Source organism: Egretta garzetta, unplaced genomic scaffold, assembly GCF_000687185.1.
Source record: "Egretta garzetta isolate BGI_Z169 unplaced genomic scaffold, ASM68718v1 scaffold91, whole genome shotgun sequence".
In the NCBI taxonomy this organism is placed as follows: domain Eukaryota; kingdom Metazoa; phylum Chordata; class Aves; order Pelecaniformes; family Ardeidae; genus Egretta; species Egretta garzetta.
The window spans coordinates 4,509,672-4,519,885 of NW_009258661.1; the positions used below are offsets into that span (position 1 = coordinate 4,509,672).

Sequence of the window (10,214 nt, forward strand, 5' to 3'; positions counted from 1 at the left end):
AGGACTGGGGTGCAGAGTTGGCAAACCCCCAGTGACACCTGGCAGCTCTGCCTGGAGTTTTTGCTGGGCTCCCCATGGAGCCCAGCTCAGCATCTCCATCCAGGAGGCCAGGAAGCTGGCAGCTGGCCCACATTCAGCTCCCAGCCCCGGGTGGGCTGTTTGGAGCTCGGCAGTCAGGGCTGCTGCAGCTCCCTCCCGTGCCTCCAAGCAGGAAGGGACACTGAAGCCAGCCTGCTCCATAATGCCTCTAGAGAAACCAGGTGGCATGGCAGAGCTGGCAGGAGGAAACAACCCCTCTTACGTCCCCCATCACACAGCTGGGACTCTGACAGCAGAGCACTCACTCTCTGGAACATCCAGTTCCTTGGCTGCCTGGAAGGTGAGCTTACCGGGGTGAATGCTGACTGCAGCTGCAAACACCAGTGCCCTGCCGACTCTCCCCAGAGGCAAAGCTGTGGCTATTCCCGGCGCAAGAGGTGGCCTCCTTCAGCTGCCAATCCCCCCTGCTTGGCTGGCACAGCTCACTACCAGCTACTCGGGGGTACCATCCTCAGACGGCCATGCCAGAAGGGAGCCCGGGGAGGCACAGATGTTGTACTCTGTCCCCACCCCTACTACAGGAAACGAGGAACCCTCGCAGGGGGATGGCAGATAAGGGACTACCCCCTGAGAGGCCATCTGCCCTGCTCCTAAGGGGGAGTGAAGAGTGAGGTGTGTGCAGGGACAGCCCTCCTGCCTCAGGAGGCACCCAACAGGGTGGCCTCTTCCCCAGAGGTGGTTCTCCACCGCTCCCCAGCAGAATTCTGGAGGGACCAGTACCTTTGCCAGTCTCCTGGCTGCTGCTCTCTTCTGCAGCGCTGTCTGTCTGTAGGTCCTTCTCACAGGGGTTGTGCGACTGAAGGACTCCCCTGGCAGAGGAGCCGTGCCGCTCCAGCCCATCTCGGCCCAGGTCCCGTGGGTGAGCGAGTTTTCGCCGTAGGACTGTGATCTCCTTCTTGATCATTTTGGCCCGGCGGGACCGTCCTATGCTCTGCTTGCCAGCATTGACCTCATCCAGCTGCTCCAGCAGGATCTTCAGCTGCTCCTCCAAGGGCAGGTGCTTCTGATTCTCTGAGAGCAGCAGCCGCACATCTTCTGGGGGAACAAAAAGGAACAGATGGATGAAAGAAATTGGGAACTCTTTGGAGCATCTCTACGTGAAAGGCCATGGGGCAATCTAGGTTCCCTGCAGGAGGGAAGTAGCTGACATGGTATCAAATCCCTGTGAAGATGGGAAGTTACCCTAAAAGGCCTGGAGAAGGAGCCCTGTGGGAAGCAGACAGTTGGGACTGCAGACTGATCAGCAGCTTGGAGAATACCAGGGCTCCCATCGGCTGGGGCAAGGACACAGCAGGAAAAAGAAAGGGGTTTGTAATAGGAAAATCAAGAGTCAAAGGGATCCTGAAGCACTGCAGAGCAGGGACGTTCTCCTGACTGAGCCCATACCACGCTGGAGCAGGGAGGGGGGGACCCTGAAAGCATCCTTCTTTGACGTGCTGCTCCCCACTGCCCAGCAGAGACAAGCAGATCTACAACCACGGAGCCAGTGAGATCTGGTTGAGGGGTAGCAGGAGCTGCATGGCAGCCAGCAAAGCCCACAGCTGGGGAGAGAGGGGGGAGCACACAGCTCTGACCAGGGGGATTCCGTCCTTCTAGCCGGGCAGCACAGCAGAAGCCTCATGGCCAGTGCTGGGGGGCAGGGCGAGTGACAGTGCCCACGTCCCAGGCAGCCCACTGCTCTGACCAAGGGGAGGACAAGGGACCAAGGGACTGGCAGGACATGCAGATAAGCCACTGCCTGGAACCAACCTAACAGGGCCGATAGGTACCTGGCTAGCAAAGCCCCCAGCTCTCCAGGGAGCAGGCACATACAGCACAGGTGTCTGACTGAACCTCCCATGGGAGGCAGCTCGAACAGACCCCCAGGTGCCCTGACTCTGCCCAGGCTTTACCTCCAAGTAGCCCTCATATCCCGGGACAGGGGAGGAGTACCCACCGTCCTCAATGTCTTGGACCTGAGCCTCTTCCACCGTTACACAGTGGGGGAAGTGCATGCCTGTCTCAAAGTCAATGCCCATCTTCTCTGCCTGCCGGCGAGCCTGCCGGAGAACGGCACCTCCCTGCTCTCGCAGACGGATGGCTGCCCGGTAGAAGATTGTGTCTTTGGCATTGTATTTCAAACAGTTGTTGATAATCAGGTTGAAATCCTCTTCAAAGTCGTCGAAATTCAGATAGCGATAGGCTTCCAGGTTTTGTTTCATTGTCTGAAAATCCATCGGCTTCTTGATGTGATCCAGGTAGTCTGGGACCTGCATGAGGAAAGAGCCAGAGCTAAGAGCCCAGGAGCCATCAGTTAGCATTACCTGCTCCAAGAAAACAGTTGTTAGAGGAATCAGGTATTGCCTCCCTGTGTTCTGCCCAAATGCACATCGGGGAATGCTGTCTGCCTTTTGCAGCTTGAGGAACAGCAACGCCTCCGGACTAGGGAGCCCATGTGCTGTACTCGACACGTTAGAGCAGATATGCACTCTGAAGCGTTTTTAAGGCTCCAGCGCACATGCCAGCATCCCATCCTCTCCTCCTGTCTGCGAGCAGCTGGGATTCAGAATGCTACACGGCATTCCCCGGGGAAGGAAGCCGCAAGCGCAGACCCCGAGGGTGAGGGTGGATGCAGACAGGTAAAACAGAACCATCCAGGTGGCAGCAATGGCTGCAGGTGGGGCTGTGCAGCCTTCCTCCCCACCTCTGCCAGGACACCTCCATGCTGGCCTGCTGCCAGGGTCTAGCAGGGCCAGTGTGGCCTTTCCCCACCTTGCTGGGCAGGGACTCAATGGTCTCAGGAATCATTTCCCTTCCCCCTAGCAGTGATAGTCTTGGGGTCAAACCCATTTCTGTGCTGTGCTCGGTCTAGTCACCTAGCTAGCCACCTAGCAGAGGCCTTCATGAGAGGACAGGTAAGAGCGTGCCGCCTGCCAAGGGCCATCACTCTGCCTTTCCCAGTGGGAATCCCCAGCCGCTCACAGACACTGGGGAGTCACCAGCGACACACGCTCAGCTGTTCTGCATTCAGCTCACCCAGGAGGGGCATCGCCGCACACCCCCCTTGGGTGAGTGGTGCTGGGATGCGCGAGCCAGCACCAGGCTGCCCAGGGGAGCTTCCAGAGCAGAGAGCACCCTGGGCAGCCCTTGGCATGAGCAAGGGACAAGTTTGAGTGAAGTAGAAATCTGGGGAAGGGGGTTCTTACTTCGTAGATTTCTGTTACCTCAGACAGAGGGACCGGCTCGCTGAAGATGTTGCCCGTGTCTTTCTCCTGCAGCTGCTCAAGCGTCTTGCGGAGGAGGATGAGGAAGGGGGTCAGCTGCATTTCCAGTGCTACCTGCTGCACTTTGATCTGAAACAGAGGAACAGAGTGGGGCTGAGCCCCCTGCCTGGCAGCCAGGTGGCAGGGACAGTCCCCAGGAAGCAGCGGTGCAGTCCTGCAGGACACTGACACCTCTCCTCACCTGAGGGGCAGGGACTGCACCTCACCCCTGTCTCTGGGGAGCGGAGGCATAACACCAGCTCCAGCACCTGCGCATCCCACCTCAGCCTTGCAGAGCAGCCACCTTTGCTCAGAGCCGCCGGGGCAGGGCACAGCACGGCCAAGGGGGCCCCAGCACACGCCCTACAGCACTCTGAAGAGCCCATGCTCATGTCCACCCCAGCAGCTCCCCAAGGAGGGGCAAACAATCGTTACCGTCTCTCTCTTGAGCTTCTCCCGCTTGCGTATCAGCTCCACCAGCAAGCGTGCACGCTCTAGGTCATGGCGGAGGCGCTGCCATGACTTCAGCTGCTCCTTCAGGGCCCAGTTCTTATCCTCTGTGTCTCTCTGCGGGAACATCAGAGACCATGAGCTGACAGGAGACGTGTTCCCATCTCCACCTTCCTGACGGTGTGCTGGGGTTCTTCCCTGGCAAAGGGAACGGGCATTTCTGACCCGCTGATTCAGCAAAGAACCCGGTTCCCTTGTTGTAACCTAGGCGGGTGACTTGGAAACAGTCCAACCTCTGGCCAGAGCTGAATACCTGCTCCTTGGACACCAAGCCCTCAGGATGCCAGGAGGCAGACATCCCGAGCCTCTGGAAACACTATTCCTAACATGACCAACTGCCTGCAGCTGCCCAAGAGCACAGATCAATAATACCAGGGTCTGTGCTGCTACTCAGAGCTCCAGCAAAGGGCAAGAGGGCAAAAAGGGAACATGGCTCTGGCTGCTTTCACTTCTGGAGCACTGCAGAATGCTGACTTCTATTCTGCCATAGCCAAAGATGAGCAGAATCAGTCTCAACTCTTCTCCAGCAAATAAAAAAATGAGCAGGGGCAAAGGCAGGAGAAACCCCTGCCCAGTCACAGTCTTCAAAGGGCACAGAAAGAAAGATTTAGAGCTCAGACGGGGAGCCAGAAGAGTCTCTGGCACCAGAGACTTCACATCTGTGAAGCGCTGACTAAGGGCTGAGGCAGACAGTGGGCTGGAAGCAGCACCCACAGGGAGTGCTCCTGGAGCTGTTTCAGAAACTGGAAGTGAGGCCTCGGTTCCTTCCAGGCTGTTTCTGGAGATCTCCAGCCATCTCTCTCAACACTCGCTGACACAGCAGCCTCAGACTAGAGCCATTTCTGACAGGTTTGCCATCGCCACCGGCTAAATGCGGGCACAAGGAAGGAACTAACTTCTGCGCGGCAGCATGAGAGGGCAGGATTCCCTTCCCGTGGCAGGCTGCCAATGGCATTGCTGCCTGGCAAATCTCTGAACACTGAGAGCAGAGGAGAAGGTGAAGCAGCGAAAGCAGCTGGGGCTGCCCTTTCCTCATCCGGGAGCTCGTACCCCTGCCCCCCCGCTTCTGCGCCTGCAGGCACCACATGCAGCAAAGGCTTTGAGCCCACAGCTCCGAAGGCGCAGGAAGCACGCGCACGCAGCCAGGATTCCCTGCAGCATCCCAACAAGCAGCCCTTACCTGGTCGCAGTTTCTTTGTGACTGCAAGTGTGTCTGAAGGCGGCGGAGCAGAGGGACACCGTTGCGGGACTGTCTTTTCAGAGTCCAGTAGCTGTGCAGCCTCTGCATGAACTGGCTCTTCCTCTGGATGGTTAAACGGTTTGTAATCTTACTGAGCCTGAAGAAGGGAGAGAAACCACGGACCCCATCAACAAGGCAAGCCTAGCTGCTGCAAGAGAAGCCCTGGCTGGGGGCACATAGCAGCAAGGCCACCCGAGAGTGGCTGAGAAGCTCCTTGGGCAGAGAACACCCATTCCTGTGGCAGGAATTTCTGTAAAACCAAGTCATGCAGGGCAGCCGCCACCCTGAATCAAGCTGCAATGGAGGATGCCAGGAAGCATCCAGCCTTGCCTCTCCAAAACAGACTTTTCCTTTCTACCTCCTGCCGACTTTCAGGAAAAAGCCTGAGGCAGGCTGCACCAGGTCAGGGTACAACACAGCCACATCAGGAGACGGACCTTTAACAGCTCCCACGGTCCCCGAGACGGCGAGTGTTACGGCACTGCCATCCCAAAACCACTATTCACCAGGCTGAGGGCCACTCACAGTGACAAAGGCCCTGGCCAAACATTACCAGACAAACTCAAGCCCCAGATTGCTTGTAACTTGACCAAACCTGGCAAACCATGAGGAGGCAACAGGAGAGCACAAGCACAACAGAGCTCCTGCCGAGCTAATGAAGGACTATCCTAAACAGCCCCAACCACAAAAAAAGGGATTTTCCTACTGTCTACGCCAGCAAAAAGCCTGAAGGGGCTGGGACAGCCTTGTTCAGCAAAGCTGGACAGAGATGCCCTGCTAGCGGGGAGCTGAAGGGATCAACCCCCATAATCTCCACATCTCACAGGGACAGCTTTTTGCAGGGGATGACCCAACCAGCCTCAGCTGAAGAGGCTGGGAAGAGCAGTCTCTTGTGCCATCGCTGGCCAAGCACAGCTCCCACAGGAAGACATTTGGCATTCTGGCAGCAGCCCTTGAAGAATAATTAATCCCAACAGGAAGGCCTGGGGAGAGGTTAACAGCTTCTAGCTCAGTGTGGGTTTCGTTGCAAGCGCAATGATAGCAGCAAGAGCCTACAAACAGCCTGCCAACACGTCCGCACATTAGAAAACAGGCTCTGGCTATAGAGCAAGGCCCGAGTGAGCAAAAACATAAGGTTAGGACACAAACAGACCACATCAAAAAGCCAGCAGCTTGTAGCAGGGACTCCCTCCACAAGTCACCAGAATGCTGCCCAGAGAGCAAAGCCCCCATGGCTTTTGCGCGCTTCCCTCTGACCACACAGGACACAGTCTTGAGGGTCCACAGGGAAGCAGTGGCCCGATGTCCCTGCGCTGTCACAGCCATGCTCAATGGGACAGCAGGTACAGCGCCAGGGCATCACGGGGTGACATCCCCAGCACAGCTCCCAACATGGGGAGGAGAGCTCAGCCGCTCAGGGGTGGTAAACGCTTCTGTGCCCAACCTGTGCTCCAACCATGTGATGCCTGCTGCAGGGTGACAGCAAGATCCAAAACCATCCTAAGATGCTTCTACATGCTTTTGCACGCTGCCGAGGACACCCAGAGTTATAAACTACACTGACAAATTCTGGCAAGGCTCTGAGATGCCCTTGTTTTGGGGTTCACACACCAGCCCAATGATCAGACCAGAGCAAGACAGCACCTGCACTGCCCTCCTGCTGCGAGGCCAACCCCACAACAGTTGTGCCCCTTGGCGGGCAAGGGTCCTGGTCCTCTCCCGGCACCCCTCGCAAGCAGCTGTGCAGAGGCTTTCTGCGCCCCGCTGCCGCCCGGCCCCACTCTGACAGGCGGCACCGAGGCAGAGCTGCTGCCTGCGACTGGCACAAAACACTGAGGAAGTCCAGCTAGGGGTACGCGATTCCTCGGATGGATGAGTTGGGCTCAGCAGGGCACAGGGATCCCAATATGAGACCTCTCTGCTCCAGAGCCAAAACAAGCCCTGGGGTTAGCCTATTTCCCAGGCCTGAGTCACTCCCATACTTCCCTCTTTTCTCCAGCACAACCCTGGGACAAAACAAACCTTGGCAGAAAGGAGAGCAGCCCCCTCCTCCCTTCCCAATTTACTCCAGTGCCTGAGATCAGCACAACAGGAAAGGAGCCCTGGGAACCCCCAGCTGCTTCCTGACACGTCCGGCCAAGTTCATTCTCTGCCGTTAAGCTAACAGCAGCTATTTCCTGCCCCACCAAGGGCCCAGACACCTTCGCAGGGCAGCGCATCGCCCTGCCTCTCTGCAGGACTCCCAGAAGAAACCACCAACAGCCCTCTGCGAGAACAAAGCAAAATGTACCTGTGCAAAAAGCTAAGGAAAGGAACAAGATAATGCCCACATGGAAAGTGGGAGACGAGGCATGGAGAAAGGGAGAAGTTTCCCCACAGGCAAGGGAGGGCAGCGGGTCATACCTGTGTGGGGGGATGCAGGGCACAGAAACCACGGGCGCTGCGGCTCGTTTCTCTGCCAGGATCTTCCGCGCTTTCTTCATCTTGATCCTAGACTTGGCCTTTGCTTTTTTCACTTTCTCAGAGCTCCAGCCCTTCCCCTCCTCCTCCTCCTCCTCGTCCTCCTCTTCCCCTTCGCTGTGGGAGAGGGCGGGAAGCCTGCGCACGGAGCCCGGCGGTGTGTGGATGTCGCAGTAGGCAGTTTTGCGCACGCTGAAGGAGGTACCGTTGGCCCCCGTCTCCCGGACGGGTTCCATCTTCATGTACAGCCCGGCCTGCTGGGCACAGGTGACGTGGAAGGCAGTGTAGCAGTTGGCTTTGTGACACTGGATGCAAGCCCCAGAGCCACGCTGCTTGCAAATGTAACAGGTCAGCTTCCAGCGTGCGGGTGGGATGTGCTCAATGCTGTCAATGGGCTCTAGGAAGACAGTGTTGGCAAAGCACACCTCCGGGATCCAGAGGGCACAGACCACATGTGCCCAGCGCCCATCGTCCGTCTGCTTGAAGGCCCCCCCCTTGTTTGGGCAGAGGGCGCAGTCCACAGCTCGTGAGGGTGACTGCAGGCACCGTCTGCAGAGCCACTGTCCCTCCGGGATGTAGGGCACCCCGTAGCATTCCTGATGCACAGCCAGGTTGCACATGTCGCAGAAGAGGATGACGTTGCTGTTCTGACACTCCCCGTCGTTGCAGATGCAACAGACAGCATCCTCATCCACCAAGGCATTTGGATCTCCCTTGTTGTGGCTCTCAAAGTAGGACTCCTTCTCCAGCCGGTCCATCAGGTACTCAAAGATCTCCTGGGGAATGGGACTCACGCCTTCGGTCTTCCGCCGCTCGTTCATGATGTCCAGCCAGATGTAATCTTCCTCGTCCATGTCGTACTCTACCTCCTCATCCAGCTCCTCTGCTGACTTCTCAATGTACCTGGAAGGACAGCATGGCAGGGTGAGGGCACGGTCGGTGGGGGCTGAACCCTAACTCCTGCAGGCTGTGGCTAAGGGAATGTTTAAACGCTACAGCCAAGCCTTAAGTGGAAAAAAAAAACCAAAACCCCAGGGATGAGGCAGGTACGTGAAGAAGCAGCACAACCTAAGCAGCGCAGCAGCATAACAGCCCACTGGGCCCAACACAGGCAAAATAACACTGGCCTAACGGGTGAGGTATGGGCCTTGGAGAGCCATCAGCGCAAGACAGGAGCCTGAACAAGACACCAGGCAGGTACCAGGCACTCTGGAGACAGCAGCCTCCTGCCAAGGCATAACAGCAAGCAGGCACGGAAGCACCACGCTTTGTTAACTCTAGTGAGTGCGGCTGAGCCCCTTTCTCTTTCACTCCCAGTTGCGGGTGAGGGGATGTTATCTAGAGAGGAAAGTGCTCGAACCCCGAGGCTGCTGCTCCAACGACTAACAGCAACCACCCTCCACCGTCGCAGCAAGCAGCACTGCAGACACCTCAGAGGGACGTTTCTCTTCTAACACCCTGACACAAAATAACATCATTATCCCGTCCCTGGAATGCGGTGCTGGTTTCTCAGGGCACATGGTCACTAGGACAGCAGGGGTGGCTGCACAAGCCTTACTTTGGTTCAGTATTAACTCCCCGCTTGAGGTATTACTTTGGGCCACTGTACTCACCAAACCATGCATGGAAAAACCGTGGGACAAGAAAGACACGAACGCCTTACAGATAAACCTTGGTGTCGGGGGGCTCTAGAGCTATCCCAGAATACCTCTGAAGAGCAGCAGGGAAGGCAGGAGGACGCATTCGGTTTTTGTTATAACTGCACCTGCTGTCTGAGCAAAGAGCATGGCATTCCAACTGCCGGCAACGACCTGAGCAGCGACCGAGTGCTCTGCAGGCACACGGACCCCTCAAAACTGGGGCGTGACGCCGGAAAGAGCTCTGAGAGCCTGAAGCCACAGGATGGCCAGCTCCATGGGACCCAGGAGACGCAAGGCAGAGGCCGTTTCCACAAGCCATGGAGAAGCTACCTGCACAGAGCAGGGCCAATTCCGCCTCCAGACCCAGGGTACAAGCTAGAGCTGCCTGGGAGCCTCCTCGCGCCCTGGCCACAGACAATACCTGTAGTAAGAGGTGGGGCGAGGTGGGGCGTCGGGGGTGTCCTGCTCCAGCTCCCGGTACACCACCTCAGGGAGCTTGGGGGTGGTGCCAGCTGAGGCATTGTGGTGATGGTGGTTGGAGTCCTTGCGCTTCTCCTTGTTCTTGTGCTTGCCGGATTTGGGTGGGACGCTCTGTGTCTCCGTGTTCTCCTTATTGCTGCCGTTCTCAGGCACCTCCTCGGGCACCTCCTCGTCCTCGGACACCACGTCGAGGTTATCGAAGATGCTGATGCGATGGACACGGCCGTGCAGGTCCACCTCCACCATGCGTTGGGCCTGGGCGTAGGTCATCACCTCACGGCCCGGCGACTGGGAGGTCTCGGAGGGGTTGGGCGACTGCTTGTTGGCAGCGCGGGCCTGGCGCCCCTTCTTCTTGTGCTTGCGCAGGGGGGGGGGCTGGGGCGGAGGGGGGTTGTCGTGGTCATAGTGGTAGAGGTGGTACTCGATCCCGCTGTAGCTCTTGTAGATCTTGCGGCAGGTGCCCACCGGGCACTCGTAGGGGGGTTTGGTGGCCCGCAGGTTGTGGCAGAAGGTCTTCACGTCGAAGTCTACGCCCATGGCGTC

General features: G+C 57.7%; 1 protein-coding gene across 1 annotated transcript in view; it reads right to left on the reverse strand.

Moving 5' to 3' along the window:
• BRPF1 (bromodomain and PHD finger containing 1) overlaps window positions 1-10,208 on the reverse strand; it is a 12,210-nt gene extending 2,002 nt beyond the window's left edge. The window contains exons 1-7 of the mRNA XM_035903837.1: window positions 9,613-10,208; window positions 7,495-8,454; window positions 5,032-5,188; window positions 3,777-3,908; window positions 3,303-3,431; window positions 2,036-2,348; window positions 626-1,134 (exon numbers count right to left, since the gene is read on the reverse strand). Coding sequence (XP_035759730.1) covers window positions 626-1,134; window positions 2,036-2,348; window positions 3,303-3,431; window positions 3,777-3,908; window positions 5,032-5,188; window positions 7,495-8,454; window positions 9,613-10,208 — 2,796 coding nt within the window. The remainder of the gene's footprint in view (window positions 1-625; window positions 1,135-2,035; window positions 2,349-3,302; window positions 3,432-3,776; window positions 3,909-5,031; window positions 5,189-7,494; window positions 8,455-9,612) is intronic.
• Between the last annotated feature and the right edge of the window lie 6 nt (window positions 10,209-10,214).